Below are 19,726 nucleotides of genomic sequence, written 5' to 3'. Positions count from 1 at the left end.
TCCCATATACAACATGACAATCAACACGGCAAGTAATAAAGTAGGAGGTAGAGAACGTGACAGAAAAGTGAATAAAAATGTGGCTTAATCGAGCCCGTAAAAGAGATTTCAATCAATCTTTCATCGCCAGTCTTCGGCCCTGAGGGACATTTGTAAATTGGCCTTCCCGTCCTCCTTCATCCATAAAGTCCTTGTGTTAGTTGAGTGAGGCAGGGTGAAATAAATTGAAGAGAAAAGATGTCCTTGATGCTTCGAGCGACAAGTGTCAAAGCTTTTAGTCACTTTTGACTGTCCTTTTTTCTACTGCAAGGAAAGTTGAATAAAGATGGCCGCTACTTTAAAATGTACGTTACTTTCAGTGATTCCCCTGCAAAAAGGGAGGAAAAGTGTGATGATAAACATAGAACAGGAAATGGCTCATGAAGTTGGCACGTTGTGTAAATGGCAAATAAAAACAGAATACAATGATTTGCAAATCCTTTTCAACTTATATTCAATTGAATAGACTGCAAATACGAGATACTTAACGTTCGAACTGGAAAACTTTATTTTTTGCAAATATTAGCTCATTTGGAATTTGATGCCTGCAACATGTTTCAAAAAAGCTGGCAGAAGTGGCAAAAAAGACTGATAAAGTTGAGGAATGCTCATCAAACACTTATTTGGAACATCCCACAGGTGAACGAGCTAATTGGGAACAGGTGGGTGCCATGATTGGGTATAAAAGCAGCTTCCATGAAATGCTCAGTCATTCACAAACAAGGATGGGGCGAGGGTCACCACTTTGTGAACAAATGCGTGAGCAAATTGTCCAACAGCTTAAGAACAACATTTCTCAACCAGCTATTGCAAGGAATTTAGGGATTTCACCATCTACGGTCCGTAATATCATCAAAAGGTTCAGAGAATCTGGAGAAATCACTGCACGTAAACATAATAAACAATCAATGCCCGTGATCTACGATCCCTCAGGCGGTACTGCATCAAAAACCGACATCAGTGTGTAAAGGATATCACCACATGCGCTCAGGAACACTTCAGAAAACCACTGTCAGTAACTACAGTTTGTCGCTACATCTGTAAGTGCAAGTTAAAACTCTACTATGCAAAGCAAAAGCCATTTATCAACAACACCCAGAAACGCTGCCAGCTTCGCTGGGCCCGAGCTCATCTAAGATGGACTGATGCAAAGTGGAATAGTGTTCTGTGGTCTAACGAATCCACATTTCAATGTTATAGGCATCATCTGTGACGGTATGGGGGTGTATTAGTGCCCAAGGCATGGGTAACTTACACATCTGTGAAGGCACCATTAATGCCGAAAGGCACATACAGGTTTTGGAGCGACATAAGTTGTCATCCAAGCAATGTCTTTTTCATGGACGCCCCTGCTTATTTCAGCAAGACAATGCCAAGCCACATTCTGTATGTTTTACAACGGTGTGGCTTCATAGTAAAAGAGTGCAGGTACTAGACTGGCCTGCCTGTAGTCCAGACCTGTCTCCCATTGAAAATGTGTGGCGCAATAAGAAGCCTAAAATACAACAACTGAGACCCCCGGACTGTTGAACAACTTAAGCTGTACATCAAGCAAGAATGGGAAAAGATTCCACCTGAAAAGCTTCCAAAATTAGTCTCCTCAGTTCCCAAACATTTACTGAGTGTTGTTAAAAGGAAAGGCCATGTAACACAGTGGTAAAAATGCCTCTGTGCCAACTTTTTTTGCAAATTGTTGCTGCCATTAAATCATAAGTTAATGATAATTTGCAAAAAAAAAGATTAGGTTTCTAAGTTCAAACATTAAGTATCTTGTCATTGCAGTCTATTCAATTGAATATAGGTTGAAAAGGATTAGCAAATCATTGTATTCAGTTTTTATTTACCATTTACACAACGTGCCAACTTCACTGGTTTTGGATTTTGTATTACATTAATGTTTTCATTGTGCATTGTTTGTTTCTATATCTGTATCGTTATTATTTATGTGTTTGTTATCATTCTACCACTAGTACTATGTTTTTCAAGCAAATATTCTCACACAGTTCTCTAAAGGTGTGTGGTGATTATTTTTAGTTCTGCTTAAAGTCCCAAAAAGGAACTTCACATGTTTACATTTGCACAATTCATCATATCTGAAAAGGAGTAGGAAAAAGCAGATCTTACTAATCCCAGCAGTTTCTCTTTGAGAAATACTGGTAATCCAAAGTAAGCTAAGTAAAAAAAAAAGTGCAGAGTCAACAGTTTGTCCTTCAGGTTATGTGATTTTTTTCCTCCGCAAAGACAGCGCTCACTGTCCCTTGTGACTTTTACCGACGCCGTCAAACATCCTCCGCGCTTTTATTCAATCTGCACGACTGTTTACCCGCCGCCTGGACACTTATCCAGTTGGCTCTCCTCGGCATCGAGCGCCGCCATCGTGCCGCATGAACTATTATATTTACAGAAGGAGAGTCAATCCCGCCGAGCCCCCGTGTGCCCCGCCGACCCCACGCAGGAAGAGCGACTCCTCCAGACTGCTGAACCAGACGCCAAATGGTATTAAAGAGCTGGAGCGCCGCCAGACGGGCCTCACATCGCAGAATCTAATTATTCGACCTTGAAGTAAAAGCCTTCACAGAGGTTGTGGCGGCCATCTTTTGTGTTGTTTTGTTGTCTGTTCTTTGTCTCTGTAGTTGTTGTGACATGTAAAGTAGCAATGGACTTGTAATACTTATCTTTATTGTTTGCTGCTAACTGTTAGCATGCATTGGCATGACTAGTGTGGGAAGCAGCTCAGAATCCTATCCATATTTAAGTGTTACTTCTTTCTAAACTCCTATAGTCATATAAAGAATAGCTAGTATTCTTCCTTCTTTTGAGTCTCATAGTAAGGTGTTGGCCTTCCTGTGAGATTTTGTGGTTTATTCTCCAAGCTTAGAGGACAAACGTGAGACCAATCTAGCACACCAGCGTTCCCCAGCCCGGTCCAGATCGGTCTCACGTTTGTCCTCTAAGCTTGGAGAATAAACCACAAAATACCAACTACTGCCTGTTGATTGAATATAGACATCAGCTTAGTGCCATAAAAAGAATCTGGGAGAGACTAGCAATTTGAATTCCCCATTGGAGGAATGCTGGTCGACGCAACACTAGGAATGGGTACCTTTCACATTTTAATTAGGGATGTCCAATAATATCGGACTGCCGATATTATCGGCCGATAAATGCTTTAAAATGTGATATCGGAAATTATCGGTATCGGTTTTAAAAAGTAAAAGGTATGACTTTTTAAAACGCCGCTGTGTACACGGACGCAGGGAGAAGTACAGAGCGCCAATAAACCTTAAAGGCACTGCCTTTGCGTGCCGGCCCAGTCACATAATATCTACGGCTTTTCACACACACAAGTGAATGCAAGGCATATTTGGTCAACAGCCATACAGGTCACACTGAGGATAGCCGTATAAATAACTTTAACACTGTTACTAATATGTGACCCGTGCTGGCAAAATGAGTCGGAACACGCACAGGCTAATTTTGACCTACAGGCAAATAAGTGAATTTTTTTTAACTTGGTTGAAATTGAGATTTTCACAAAAATGAGTTCATAAAGCCACAATCTAGCGATCCCAATCATCGAAATAGCAAGAAAACATCTTAAATCACCTTTATTTGAAGGTTTTGTACGAGGTATGTCTTCAGAAATTAGTCCTTTGTGTTAAAATTCCTTGAGAAAATCAAGTGTTTTCAACGCTCACTCGCGGCAATAAGGGGGAATCCCCCTAGCCATATTTGGTATCATTGTGACGCCAAGTTTACCTACTTTCTAAAAATGAGCATGGAATTCCCGATGACGCCATTCTGAACCAATAGAATTCGAGTTTTTAAACCTGTCCCGACGTAAACAAATCCGGCTTGTTGCTAACCGGTCGCTGTGAGGCGTACCCTCATTGGTTGAATCACCCCGCGCTGTGCATTGTGGTATCATGGCAGCGCCCTGATGAAAAACAACACACAGTAATTCGAGTGGAATATTTGGTGAAAAAAGGTGATTTTCGAACATTTAATTATTATTTTTGTGGATAAGTTCGACTGTTTTACATTCCGTAATGGATTTAGAAGGTGGAGAGGGTACACAGGCGGTTGCAAGTGCGCTGAATTCACTGCAGTCGGCGAGTCTTCTTAGTGCTGCTGGTCAGGAATATTACGGACAGCTGACCAGCTGACAAACTGACCAGTGAACAAAAAAACTGTGACATAACAGTGTTGACATTTTTGTACATAACCGTTTTCAATAGAGTTGAATATATATTTTTCCTTTAGACATGGGATTTGACTTTAATTGTACCAATTTTGGTGTTGCTACAAGGACTTTTAAGGTATGTTTGCTATGGAGTTTTGTTTTGGAACATTCTGTTCTGGAACAGTAAATTTTAAACTGTTTTTTCTCAAAACGGACCCTCAAACTTGGTCGACTTCAATCGGATGTAACTCTGTCATTTTATGTCCGATTCCAACAAACCATATATCATTTTGAAGGTCTTTAGATGGAGAATGTGTAAATAACAATAACTCAGTTTTTAAAATTTCCTCATTGTGACTCATTTTGCCAGCACAGGTCACATATGCGCCACACAGTGAACCCACACCAAACAAGAATGACAAACACATTTCGGAAGAACATCCGCACCCTAACACAACATAAACACAACAGCACAAATACCCAGAACCCCTTGCAGCACTAACTCTTCCGGGACGCTACAATATACAACCCCCGCAACCTCCCTGCCCCCCCCCCACCTCAACCCTGCCCACCTCAACCTCCTCATGCTCTCTCAGGGAGAGCATGTCCCAAATTCCAAGCTGCTGTTTTGAGGCATGTTAAAAAAAATAATGCACTTTGTGACTTCAATAATAAATATGGCAGTGCCATGTTGGCACTTTTTTCCATAACTTGAGTTGAAGTTGTTCTCTTATTTTGGAAAACCTTGTTACATTGTTTAATGCATCCAGCGGGGCATCACAACAAAATTAGGCATAATAATGTGTTAATTCCACCACTGTATATATCGGTATCGGTTGATATCGGAATCGGTAATTAAGAGTTGGACAATATCGGCAAAAAAGCCATTATCGGATATCTCTCATTTTAATCAATATGATACCAATTGTCAGAACCTGCGGATCAATAACCAGTGGTATGCCGTCAAGGCCTTCTCTGCTGGCCTAACATAAATCAGGATCATCATTTAATAAAAGTTCATTTTATTTTGTATTTACTTTTCATAAATATAGAAAAGTATTCATCATATTCTGTACATGTCATATCAGGCTCCAATGTTGCTGTTTTTAAGTTAGAGCTTTTATCCAATCAAAATTTAGCTAGCTAGTCGCCAGTGCAGTGTGAATTCTGCCGGAGGCCTTGCAAACCAACATTAGCGGCGGCTGTGCAGTTTAACGAACGGAGGACATTCAGTTAACGGACCGCTGCGATAGCCGATCAGCTCACCAGTTGTTGACAGTAGCCTTACGTTGAACGTGACTGTGTGTCAGAATAATTGTATCTAAGTTATCACAAAACTTTGTGTTACATTGAGTTCAGCTCGCCCTGCGAGAGGACAAAAGCTGTCTTTGATCCTACCAAGCAGAAGGCTTGCAAAACTCCACTGTGTACGATGGGAAGCGACATGAAGACGTCGGTTTCTTTCTTCTATTGTAATAAACAGGAAGATTTTGTCTTTACCCGAGATCTACAAAGTGGAGATTAGGCAGGGCCTGACCTCCCTCCAGGCACCTTTTCTTTGAACTGTTCTGTGACCGAGGGCAACGGCTGTTTACGACCTTTTCTTTGAACCGACCTTTTCTTTGAACTGTTTTGTATTCAAAGGCGGCGGCTGTTTACGACCCCCGTACCTTTAGAAACAGCTGTTGCCATGTAATCGGGGAAAGTCCAAATAAAAGAGGAGGCGTACAATCTTTCGTCAGAGCGTGGGACGACACTGTGCAAGGGTACAGTGTCTACGCGTTTCTCCTCAATTGAGCTAAATTGAATTCTGTCTGTTTAATTCCTTGCTTCTTGTCTTGTTTAATCATACTTGCCAACCTTGAGACCTCCAATATCGGGAGGTGGAGGGTAGGGGGTGTGGTTGGGTGCGTGGTTATTTACAGCTAGAATTCACCAACTCAGTATTTCATATATATATATATATATATACATATATATATACATATATATATATATATATATATATATATATATATATATATATATATATATATACATATATATATATATATATATATATATATATATATATATATATATATATATATATATATATATATATATATATATATATATATATATATATGTATGAAATACTTGACTTTCAGTGAATTCTAGCTATATATATATATATATATATATATATTTATTTTATTTACATATAAATAAAATAAATACTTGAATTTCAGTGTTCCGGTGGCTATCCATTAGATGGCAGTATTGTCCTGTTTAACTTCTCCGTTCATGATGAGTATATCATTTCGGCCACCGTGTTCAATGGAGAAGTCTGTTCTACAAAATTTACAGGCAACATACACCTTCCCCTTTGAACTGTCCTGGATGAACTGAAATTCTTGTTTCCATTAGTTTTGGAACTTGCAAGCGTATTTCTTCATCTTTCTCGTCGACGGCGTCGCCATGTCCGTAATTTCCTCGTTCTTCTGCTTTGTCTCCTTGTTGTGTGTGCAGTTGTGCACTCTACTCTCTAAAAGCCCTAGATGTTATGACGTCATTGGACAGGCAAGCTGTTTATATTGTGGGAAAGCGGACATGAGAACAGGCTGTCCCCACTCAGTCTCAGGTCCGCATTGAGCTGGAGGGGACGTGGCCTCCAGCTCCGGCTGAATACCGGGAGTTTGTCGGGAGAAAATCTCTGCCGGGAGGTTGTCGGGAGAGGCGCTGATTCTCCCGCTAAAAACAGGAGGGTTGGCAAGTATGTGTTTAATAGATGTCATCAGTGTTTGAACCTGACACTGTGATTGGGTACTCACTCATCACTCCCAAGTATCCAATCACAAGTTGTGATTTACGAAAGCAGAAAGTGGCACCGGAGCCATACCCGGCCAGCGGAGAAATCAGCTGTACTCACTTTTTTAACCAACAAAGAACCAGAGCAAAATGTTGATTAGGTGGCAGATATGTATTTGCAAGGGCGTTTTCAAGAAGGATATTTAAAGAGAGACTAGATCTTGTGAAACGAGGTCGACCGACCCGGAAACTAGTTAAGCTTTGCCTGCCACTTCCACTCGAATCAACCAACTACAAGAATATCATCAAATGGCCGTTACAAATTGTGAGTTCAAATATATTTTTTCACATTAAAATATGTTTTTTACAATTATTTTTGTTTTGACTGTACCACGTGCGATGCGTGTTTATTGATTTTTTAAATGTGCCAAAAAATAGCCCGTTTTGTACACTAGTGACAAATTGAGGTGATTCAATGCCCAGCAGTGCGCAAGTGTGTTTCTGTATAGTATTTTTCAAGCTGTGGACATGTGGCGACATAAATGATTGTATTTTGAGAGGTATTTATTGAAGTCGGACTAAGTAAGACATCACTGAAGGCCAAGTTGGTAAATGCACGGCCCGCCACTGTAAATAACAGTACTAAACGCTACCAATTTTCAGTACTTGTGTGTTTGTTCATGGTTCAAATGTGTCGATGAAAGGATAATTGTTAAAAAAAAAAAAAACTCAATATCTTTTATTTAACATCTGACACTGAGCTGTGCTGTCTAGTTGTTTGATATTGTTTTTGTTTTTTTACAATTCTGAGTCTCATTTGCAAGTATTACATAGTAGACTTTGCATGCAGTTGCAATTCCAAGACGTTAGATGGCAGTACAGACTATGGTGTGTCGTCTTCGCAAGAAAGTAGTCTTTGCCACAAAGTTGAATGTGCCATTTTTTTCTTTTGTTGAGGCCTAGAAAGTAGTTTTTACTTTAAGTATTGCATTTATTACACACAAGCTGTTTGATTGTGACATGCATCTTAGTTGTAGAGGTGTTGAAATCGCCATGTAAAATACTAATCGGTAACATGTCTATGGAAAATCCAATGTAAATTAAAGCTGCGACCAGCGTTGAACGGGCCATGGCCCCACCTTGCACACCGGGGTTTACGCAAGTTGGCGGGCACGCATGGCGCATGCGATCACGTCTTAACGGATGATCTAACCCACCACTAAATATTTCAAGAATACTAACATGCTTAATTTAGCATGTTAACAGTTAACACGTATCAAGTGCCAAGTTATATGACTCCGAGGTGCACGGCTACAATTTAGCTAAAAAAGTGATGTAAAGAAAGCAAAAGTTTAAGTAGCTCGTTCTTAATATATCCTAAACTATCTTATTTACTACACTTCAAAGTGTAGTAAATAATGCATTTTTATAATGCATTCTAAATATTAAATGAACTTAAATAAAAGTCAGCGGAGCCAATGGGAGTTCCACTTTTTCGCCCATAAAATCCAATAAATAACCATCCAAAAAGCGCCAACAATACTCCATTTACATTTCGTAACTCGAATATTAACCAAGTATTAGTGACATTGTTATTATAAGTGCTAAAGCAGACGAACAATTTCGACATGATCGACTCCTGAGGTGTTTCCTCGCTTCCTTGCTCCCTGGAAGTTTATTGTAGATCATAAATCACGTCTCTCACCTGGACAGAAGAAGGCTGAGGATGTACTCCGACAAGTTGGTACACTTTGACAGCCATTTAGGACCTGGAAATGGTGAGAACGACACGAAAAGACGCTTATAAATGCATATAAAAAAAATAAAAAAAACATCTCATAATGATTGTGAACGATAGGCAAAATTCCCAAAAAAGTGCAGATCCCCTTTAAAGTTTAAAATATATATATACACTACCGTTCAAAAGTTTGGGGTCACCCAAACAATTTTGTGGAATAGCCTTCATTTCTAAGAACAAGAATAGACTGTCGAGTTTCAGATGAAAGTTCTCTTTTTCTGGCCATTTTGAGCGTTTAATTGACCCCACAAATGCGATGCTCCAGAAACTCAATCTGCTCAAAGGAAGGTCAGTTTTGTAGCTTCTGTAACGAGCTAAAGTGTTTTCAGATGTGTGAACATGATTGCACAAGGGTTTTCTAATCATCAATTAGCCTTCTGAGCCAATGAGCAAACACATTGTACCATTAGAACACTGGAGTGATAGTTGCTGGAAATGGGCCTCTATACACCTATGTAGATATTGCACCAAAAACCAGACATTTGCAGCTAGAATAGTCATTTACCACATTAGCAATGTATAGAGTGTATTTCTTTAAAGTTAAGACTAGTTTAAAGTTATCTTCATTTTCCTTCAAAAATAAGGACATTTCCATGTGACCCCAAACTTTTGAACGGTAGTATATATATATATATATATATATATATATATATATATATATATATATATATATATATATATATATATATATATATATATACACATACATACACAATTACATGCTTTTTTTCTGTAAAAATATGTAAAAGAAAATGTGTGGAAAGTCTCCCTCTGTGTGAGTTAAACATATATTTGTATTAAAATAGGTCATGTTCAAACCAGTAAATTGATTTTTGAATATGTGAGTTTAAGACACAGGTGTCAAACTCAAGGCCCGGATGATGTGGCCCGCGAAAGCCTGGAAAAAATGGGTTTAATAAAATACTTATATATATTTTTTTTTTTACAAAATGCATTCGTTCTTTCAATTTTGACAGAAAAAAAAATCATATTTTAAACTTTAATATCTGATCATGCCAATTATATTATATACAGTATTGCAAAACAATTTTTTGTGAGATAAAAACATACTTAAATATTAGCTTGATACCTTTATTTATGATTTTTTTTAAAAGTTATACATAAAATCTAATAATCAAATGTATATGCATTTTGATTAATCATGATTAATCACAGGTTAGTAATTATTTTAATAATAATAATAGATTGTATTTGTAAAAAGCACTTTATATTGAGTAAACAATCTCAAAGTGCTACAGTGTATTAAAAATAAATAAATAAATAAATAAAAAAAGATAAAGAAAAAAAATAAAAACTAGAACAGCCAAATAGCTATAGCTAGTATGCACATATCTAAGAAAAGGCTTTTAAAAAAAAAAAAAAAAAAAGTAGCACTTTGAGATTGTTTATATATTATTATTATTATTATTTTTAAAAAGTGGCCCTCTGAAAGCAGCCATTTCTGCGATGTGGCCCTCAATGAAAATAAGTTTGACACCCCTGGTTTAAGACATCTAATAAGTCTTTAATTCATGCATATCATTAAAAAAAACAACGTGAATGCTAATAAAGTCGCATCCAAGTGTGCACCAAGTACCTTTTTTACATTTGCAGTCTGGACCAGCGTACCGAACCACAAGTGTGAAAGCAGCCACATTGATTTTTTTGTCCTTTATACCTCTCTATCTCTGTGGGTATGATTTAGATTGAAGTTTATGAATAAGTGCCAGAGAACAGACTTTGGAAGGACAAAGTATAGCATAAAAAGTCTTCTTTTTTTTGTGATAAATGCATCAAAGAGCATGGATCTCTGCCAATGCCCATAAATATTGTGTCCAAAAAGGCAGGAGGATGTTCCCACACGCTCACATTGAGACTTCATTAAAATCTACTATTCTTCTACACAAGGTTCTTCTTGTCTGAATGAAAAATGATGGCCCAGAGACTGCTATTAGTGTGTGAGATTTACCGTGCTGCGTGTGCTTCTTCACACATTTGATATGATTAAAAGGTTAAAGATCTCATCAATCAAGGTGGGGAATCTACCCGCAGGTGCGCTTGCACTATTCAATCACAGACGAGGTCCTATCAGGGAGAAGGGTGCTCAGATTTGAGGTTTGAAGTTACAGTGCTTGTGTCGTGTCTACAGCAAATTGGAATAATTCATGGTGGATATTGGTGAAAACTAGATCAAAATTGCTGATTTTTATCAGGGCAGGTGTCAGAATAATTGTATCTAAGTTATCACAAAACTTTGTGTTTCAATGAGTTACCGGCGAGCAGACAAAAGCTGTCTTTCATCCTACCAAGCAAAAGGCTTGTAAAACTCCACTGTGTAGGATGGGAAGCGACATGAAGGCGTCGGTTTCTTTCTTCTATTGTAATCCACAGGAAGATTTTGTCTTGACCCGAGATCTACAAAGCGGAGAAGAAGCAGGGCCAGACTCCCCTCCAGGCACCTTTTCTTTGAACTGTTTTTAATCAAAGGCGATGGCTGTTTACGACCCCCCTCCCTTAGAAACAGCTGTTGCCATGTAATCAGGGGAAGTCCAAATAAATAAGGAGGCGTACAATCTTTCGTCAGAGCGTGGGACGGCACTGTAGAAGGGTACAGTGTCTACGCGTTTCTCCTCATTGAGCCAAATGTAATTCTGTCTCTGTTTAATTCCTTGCTTCTTGTCTTGTTTAATAGATGTCATTAGTGTTTGAACCTGACAGCAGGAATTCCACGATGGCTATGGTTGCCCCCGTTTGGCCGTGTGCCCCTCCAAAAAAGGATATGCATCTCTGGGCGATTTGCATGTCATTACGGCAGGGGTGTGAAACTCATTTTATATGGGGGGGCCACACGGAGGAAAATCTACTCCCAAGTGGGCCGGACAGGTAAAATTACAGCACGGTAACAAAAATAAAGACAACTTCAGATTGTTTTCTTTGTTTGAAAATAGAACAAGCACATTCTGAAAATGTACAAATCATAATGCTGTTGTTTTTTTTTTACACATACATGTTGCGGTTAATAATATTCTATCTTTATTTGTCGTTATTTATACTTTCTGAATAAATGATGTGATAATGATCATCAGTCAACTCATTGGTGTTCATTTTCAATCTATCAAGATTAAAAAATAATACCAAAATCAAATTACAGGATGTTATTTATGTAGTTTGCTCATTTTCCTCGACTGGTGTGTAGCATAATCTACAAAGATACAAATAATTGCTATTGCGAAATCTGGTGGACACATTTAGAACAGTGGTTTCTTTCATTCAAAAATTTCGGCTAATTTTTATACAGGGTTTAGTGCGTGCGCCTCACAATAAGAAGGTCCTGGGATTGATCCCGGGGCTTGGCTCCAGCACCCCCCCTGCAAACCTGAAAGGGACAAGTGGTAGAAAAATGGATGAATGGGTGTCTTACTTGTACAAGATTTATAGTGTCGTGTGGAGGCCAACTCACACTTATCTCGCATCTGACTGGTCAGCTGCTGCATGCTGTCCATCACCATCACATTGGCAAGAAAACAATAAATGAGCTTTTGGTGGTCTAAAGAGGAAAGATTGTGGAAAGTCTGAACTAGAGTTTTTTTTTGCCTGGAACTGTGTTCAATTATTGTTAATATGTATTTAGGGACATTTTCATTTGTGAAAAATACAAGATTATACATCAAAAACGTCTAATCAGGGAAAACGTTCATGTCCCCATTGCGGTTACGGACCTCCTGTTTAATTAAGACCAGTGCTTTAGAGTAGTCAGTGTACAATTTCAAAGGCAGTGTAGATTTAGGGGAGAGAGCAGGATTTATGTTTTGTATGAAATGATGATTGTATTTAACATTATACTGAAGTGAAGTGAGTTATATTTATATAAAAAAATAAATAAACATTGAAAGCGTTTGTTTCTCTAGTGCAGGGGTGTCCAAACTTTTTCCACTGAGGGCCGCACATTGAAAAATCAAAGCTAGCAGGGGCCATTTTGATATTTTTTATTTTAAAAACCAATACAATATATGTATAAAAAATATACATTTAGGCTTCCACTCAGGCTTGATCCCGGGGACCCCAAAGGGTTTTGGTCCAAAAAATATAAAAAATGTGTCATTATTCAGTATTATTATTTGTGTTATTATTCAAGTTTTTAAATATCTAGATCAACATTTATCTGTCAATATAACATTTTTTAAAGATTTAAATTGTATGCTCTTTTTGTCAAAGAAAACCCTTTTTTTAATGAAAAAAAACCAAAATATGCAATATTTTCACCCAATAAAATTTTTAAGTGGGATATGTGAGAATATATAATAATTGGAGCCTTAAAAGGGTCAATAATTCATAACACCATACAATTCATTATTATTTTTTGAGCAATGACACTTAAAAACTAATCACACTAAAAGTGTAGGGGATCCAAAAGGGTCCTACTCATTAAAGTGTTAAAAAATAAATTGTAATTTTTTTTTTTTTAACTGTTTACTTTTAACACAATAATCTCGAGATCAACTTCAGATCTACCAGTCAATTATGAGTTTTATTGTTGTTTAAGTTTTTTGTTTGTTCGTTTTAGGCCCTTCTTTAAAAAAAACAGCTCGTTTTTTTTTACATGGCAAACAAAATATGCAACATTTTCCCCAAAAAATATTTCAAAATATTTAATGTGACATAATTGGAGCCTTGAATATGTCAATAATTCATAAAGACATTGATTTTGATTCATTATTATTATTTAAAGAAAGAAACAGCCTACATGGCAGCTTTGTGTGATTAGAGTAAACATTGCTACATTTTACCTGTTTGCTCTTTAAATACCACTTTTAATGTCTTTTATTTTTTTCAATCGTATTTTTAAAATGTGCCGTGGGGCCGTTAAAAAATGACCTGTGGGCCGCACTTTGGACACCCCTGCTCTAGTGTCTCAAAGCGCTTTAAATAGTGAAACCCAATATCTACGTTACATTTAAACCAGTGCGGGTGGAACTGGGGGTGGGTAAAGTGTCTTGCCCACGGACACGACAGCAATGACTCAGATTACGGGAGTGGGGATCGAACCTGGAACCCTCAAGTTGCTCTACAAACAGAGCTACGCCGCCCTGGTCCCAAAGGTACCTTGTTGTTGCGCAAAACTAACAATATTCAAAAAACAATATTGTGCCGCTATTGGCGAGCTGCTAACTTGCGTGCTAGTTGTTAGATGGCAACTCGTGCACAAATTGCTAGCTGGGAGGAAACTCGGGCGCTAATCACAAGGTGACAATGAACGCTTTAATTGCGACAACTAGAGTGCTAATCGCTAGTTGTCTTGAATGCAAACCTGAATATAATAAAATCATGTATTCATATTATGTTGTTTATTCACATTCAACTGCATGACAGTGTGTTGGCTCAATGTTCACGTGTATTTAAAGACTTTTACATTTGTGAAAAAATATAAAAACAATAACCCAACAATTATGCAAGACCTCGGATTTAAACAACGGATGGACACTACTTCCTGTATAGCAGGGGTGTCACACTTGTTTTGGTCAAGGGCCACATCGCAGTTAGGGCTGTCCTTAGAGGGCCGCTTGTCACAGCGAATAATATATGAATTTGCCCATACATTTGAATACTATATATTTTTTCATGCACATTGTAAAAAAAAAAAAATCTTTATATTTTATAGTAAAAACTGGCAACTCGCTCACCGGAGTTTGTTTTTTTTACAACATTTTAAAGTAAATGGAAAAACTGTCAGCTTAGTGGCCGGAATTTGACTGTAAAATGTACTGTGGTTTTACAAGGTCTTACTGTAAATGTAAAAACGGCACCACTGTTTTTTATTCTGGCAACAGAGCTGCCAGTTTTTACCGTCAAAAAATGGGTGACCCTTTTTCTGTTTACAGTAATACACGGTAAAAACAATAAGCATAGATTTTACCATGGGGGAAAAAAAAACGCTCATTTGACAGAATTTTACTGTAATAAAATTTTATTTTATTTTTAATTTTAAATTAATGTGCTGCAAAAAACACCATCAATGTAACCCCTAAAATCTACAGTGAACAATTTGATGGTTAACTTGTTTTGAAATCATAGTTCAAGCAGATATCTACAGCATTTGTTTGAACTTTAACCCCAAAACTTTTTTGGAAAGTGCAAAACCCAAAACCAGTGAAGTAGGCACGTTGTGTAAATGGTAAATAAAAACAGAATACCATGATTTGCAAATCATTTTCAACTTATATTCAATTGAATAGACTGCAAAGACAAAATATTTAATGTTTGAACTGAGAAACATAATTTTTTTTTGCAAATAATCATTAACTTAGAATTTAATGGCAGCAACACATTGCAAAAAAGTTGGCAGAGGGGCATTTTTACCACTGTGTTACATGGCCTTTCCTTTTAACAACACTCAGTAAAGAGTAAAATGAAGCCACGCTGTTGTAACACGTGGCTTGGCATTGTCTTGCTGAAATAAGCAGGGGCGTCCATGATAATGTTGCTTGGATGGCAACATATATGTTGCTCCAAAACCTGTATGTACCTTTCAGCATTAATGGTGCCTTCACAGATTTGTAAGTTTTCCATGCCTTGGGCACTAATACACCCCCATACCATCACAGATGCTGGCTTTTCAACTTTGCGCCTATAACAGTCCGGATGGTTCTTTTCCTCTTTGTTTCGGAGGACACAACGTCCACACTTTCCAAAGACAATTTGATATGTGGACTCGTTTTCCACTTTGCATCAGTCCATCTTAGATGAGCTCAGGCCCAGCGAAGCCGGCGGCGTTTCTGGGTGTTGTTGATAAATGGCTTTTGCTTTGCATAGTAGAGTTTTAACTTGCGCTTACATATGTAGTGACTAACTGTAGTTACTGACAGTGGTTTTCTGAAGTGTTCCTGAGCCCATGTGGTGGTTTCCTTTACACACAACTGATGTTGCTTTTTGATGCAGTGCCGCCTGAGGGATCGAAGGTCACGGGCATTCAGTGTTGGTTTCTCCAGATTCTCTGAACCTTTTGATGATATTACGGACTGTAGATGGTAAAATCCCTAAATTCATTGAAATAGCTTGTTGAGAAATGTTGTTCCTAAACTGTTCGACAATACGCTCACGCATTTGTTCACAAAGTGGTGACCCTCGCCCCATCCTTGTTTGTGAATGACTGAGCATTTCATGAAAGCTGCTTTTACACCCAATCATGGCATCCACCCATTCCCAATTAGCCTGTTCACCTGTGGGATGTTCCAAATAAGTGTTTGATGAGCATTCCTCAACTTTCTAAGTCTTTTTTGCCACTTGTGCCAGCTTTTTTAAAACATGTTGCAGGCATCAAATTCCACATGAGCTAATATTTGCAAAAAATAAAGTTTGCCAGTTCGAACATTAAATATCTTGTCTTTGCAGTCTATTTAATTGAATATAAGTTGAAAAGGATTTGCAAGTCATTGTATTCTGTTTTTATTTACCATTTACACAACGTGCCAACTTCACTGGTTTTGGGTTTTGTAAATGCTTCAATGTTAGGGGTACGACTACGACAGAGGCTATGATATTAGAATACAAGTCCAATCAATATTCACATTCATGATGCTCCTCTCTCCCGTCTAAAAAGGTCACAGCTTGAACTGATTGAACAAGCGCCGATAACGTCACCGACGCGTGTCCCTCGCTGCCGTAGCGTACAAACGCGTCCCCCAATTATCGTCGCGTAATTAAAACCACGGTTGTGAGACGGGAAGCGTTTCATCACTTTATTAATGAGTTTCATTATTTATATCAACAAACAAAAAACTGTCTCTCTCCCCCCATCCCTCGCTATCTCTCATTTCCTTTATCCGACCGTTCTGTTCGCCAACAAGATGCCATTGGATTGAAGGGAAAAAAAACATTAAAAGCACATTTTGTCAGAACTTCAACTATAGGAGAAAGACGGGAGGACGAGAAGAATACCCATGGGTTTGCTACCATACATACCCACATACACACGTTCCCTGCAGCTGTGCTCGACAACAACACACACAGTTACACTCTCACGAGTAGAAACATGGATGGACGGACACGGGAGGTCCATGGAAGATTCATTTTTCCACCTTTTCCCTCCACACACACACACACACACACGCACTAAAGAACCGGGTGCTTGTAACATTCTGTTCACATTGAAGTTGGATGAAACGACTCATAAAAGCGTCGGCTCGCATGTGCACCCGTGCTTAACGTACACATAAGTTAAGGTACAGTATCTCGGATGTGACAACTGCTCCATTACATACATTTTTTTGTAAATAATATACAATAAAAAGAAAAAATACTATATCGCACCCGTGGAAAAAAAAGACAGTCCCTTCACCCCCCCTTAAAAACAATACAATAAATAAAACAGTTAAGACAACAACTATGGTGGAGGGGGGAAGGGAAAGTCACCGAGAGAGAAATGGAGGAAGAGAGAATTCAAGTGAGATTTTTTTTTTTTTTTACTTTTTTTTTTTGTTTGTTCTGTTTCTGACCCTCCCAGACAAAAAAAAGGACAAAACCCCCCCAAAATAAATCGTATTTACAGACTGCTGCGACAGAGGATAAAACAGTCTGGCGGCTGATGCGCCATCTACTGGGGAGGGGGGGGAAAGACAATATAATTACAATAATAGCGACAAAAATAAAAAGGTACTTGATATTTACAGATTAGCAGTGAAAATAAAGATGAGGGGAGAAGGGATGGAGGGAGAGCAAGGTCCGACAACCATTGCACGACAGGAAGTGAGGCTGTTTGGGGAAAGAGGGAGCTCTCACACTCTCTCACACACACCAAACAACCAATTACGTCGCTCATAGTGTACAAAAGGTGCACCGGATGTCACTTCTAGAATTCAACTGGACCCCACCAAAAAAAAAAAAAAAACACCCTTCAAGGCCAACTTCCTCCTCCTCCAGGATGTGCAACCGATGACCGTGAAACACTTGAGCTTACACGATGAATACATGAGCTTATACCGAAGAAGCCCTAAAAAGGCGAGTTTCAGGAGCAGACGATAAGAAGAAACAAAAGAGTAAAGGCAAAGGGCTGCGGTGTGCTCCTTCTTTGTAATAAAAGCTTTAAAATCGGATCTTAAAAAGGACAGCAGAAACAATCAGCTCATGTGAAGTCTGCTAACAAACTGATTGCTAAAAAAACAAAAAACTGGGTGATGACTTTGCATGGAGCGTTTGGATACAAAGTGACAAGACATCCCCTAGTGGACGACGAGGGAAAACATCCACTATATCACTTTTTGGGACGATTTTGGATGATTGTCAACACCAATGTGGACTATTCAATTTAGCTAAATGAAACGAAACATAAAAAAATAGTTGGATAAAAAGTAACATTTCCTAGAACATTCCATGTAACTGACAGGGTCTTTTTTTTTTTAACTATCCTAAGAGGACTTATAAAGTCAGTTTATACATAAAGCCTAAGCACACGCTCCTCTAAAGGCTTGCAGACGTCATCATTGAGAGGGCGGGTAGCAATGCATGAGTATGTAGGGGTGTGTGTGTGTGTGTGTGTGTGTGTGTGTGTGTGTGTGTGTGTGTGTGTGTGTGTGTGTGTGTGTGTGTGTCTAAAGTCTTTCTAATTTGGAGCCAGGAGGAAGAAGTAGTGAGAGGAAGAGGAATAGAGGAATAGAGGAAGGGAAGACAAAAAGAAAAGAATGGCAGGTTGGTGTGGTGGTGTAGAAGAGGGGGGTGTACGCTTGTGGTGATGGCTGCTCAAGTACTGTTGCTGATGGTTCCAGGTGCTGAGCTGGGCTGGGCGGTACTGTCTGACACGCTGCCATCTGCAGGGAGACAGAGGGAGTACATGTCACAACACACTAAGGGCCAGGTTTACTAACATCTAAATACCACGCGCTAAACAGCGTGTGCAATGTAAAAAATAGCGCAATCTACTAATTGAAAAGTTGCTAAAGTTAACATCAAAAACCAGTAAAAATCCTTTTAGAGAAACACAAAATCAAGTATTCAATATTGATTTTCGCTGCTTCAGCTGGTATAAAGCAAAATAAAACAAATTTAAAATTTGATTAACGCACTTCAAAAAACATAATTCACTGAATATGACTAATTAAACATATTAACGCAATAATTTGACATAGTTTGTTATCGTTAGAGCTGTCAAAACATTTACATTTCTGATCAGATTAATCACAGAGTCACTGTGGATTTATTTAAACTAATCACAATATTCATTTTTTTATCAATTGTAATCATGTTACTAATTTATTTATCCACTGTTACAGATTGAGCACAAACAAATGTGTTAGAAATTGAGGAGGATTAAATAAACTGCACTTCTTCCTACTCCTTTTCGGACAAGCAGCAATGAGAAACTGGAAACATGTGATGTACCATATTGTAACTGTATAATAAATAATAATAATAATAATAATAAATAATTCCATAACCAGTATAATTTTGCATGCGCAAAGAGACTCAAGAAAGAATACATTTCACTTAACAGCATTGAAATTGCTTTTTTCAACCAACATTCATATGGACCTCTTACTCCTTTTGTGTTTTTAATTAGCTATTTTGAGCTTTAAAGTGCACAAAGGAAACACCTTCCTTTATCATATATTTAATGTCGGTTGACTGGTCTGTCATGTTTTATATACTGGTACTTATATTTCCCATGGAGAGGACCAACGTGTAGTTTTGCGTCTCCCATATTAACTTGTCTGCTTCTGCAGCCTGTCACTACCGCATCCATCTCCCATTACCGCAGGAGTGACACCAACTACCCATTTTCAGTCATTCTGCGCTGCAGATGGGATAATTGCAGTATTATTATAAAATCAGATGGCTTAATCAGCATGAATGTGTTAATTTTAAAAGCCATAGTTATGTCCAAAAAAGTTTTTTAAACATTTATTTATGACAAGGACACGCCAGTA

General features: G+C 38.2%; 1 protein-coding gene across 1 annotated transcript in view; it reads right to left on the bottom strand.

Annotated features, from left to right (window-relative positions):
- Positions 1-16,532: 16,532 nt before the first annotated feature.
- The window catches only part of gsk3ab (glycogen synthase kinase 3 alpha b), a 35,168-nt gene continuing 31,974 nt past the window's right edge, over positions 16,533-19,726 (bottom strand). The window contains exon 11 of the mRNA XM_062063912.1: positions 16,533-18,610. Within this exon, the coding sequence (XP_061919896.1) occupies positions 18,543-18,610 (68 nt within the window). The 3' untranslated portion in view covers positions 16,533-18,542. The remainder of the gene's footprint in view (positions 18,611-19,726) is intronic.

This window comes from Entelurus aequoreus, linkage group LG11, assembly GCF_033978785.1.
Source record: "Entelurus aequoreus isolate RoL-2023_Sb linkage group LG11, RoL_Eaeq_v1.1, whole genome shotgun sequence".
NCBI classification, from domain to species: Eukaryota; Metazoa; Chordata; class Actinopteri; order Syngnathiformes; family Syngnathidae; genus Entelurus; species Entelurus aequoreus.
The sequence above is the reverse complement of the archived record's forward strand: the minus strand, read 5'-3'. Positions and strand labels throughout refer to the sequence as shown.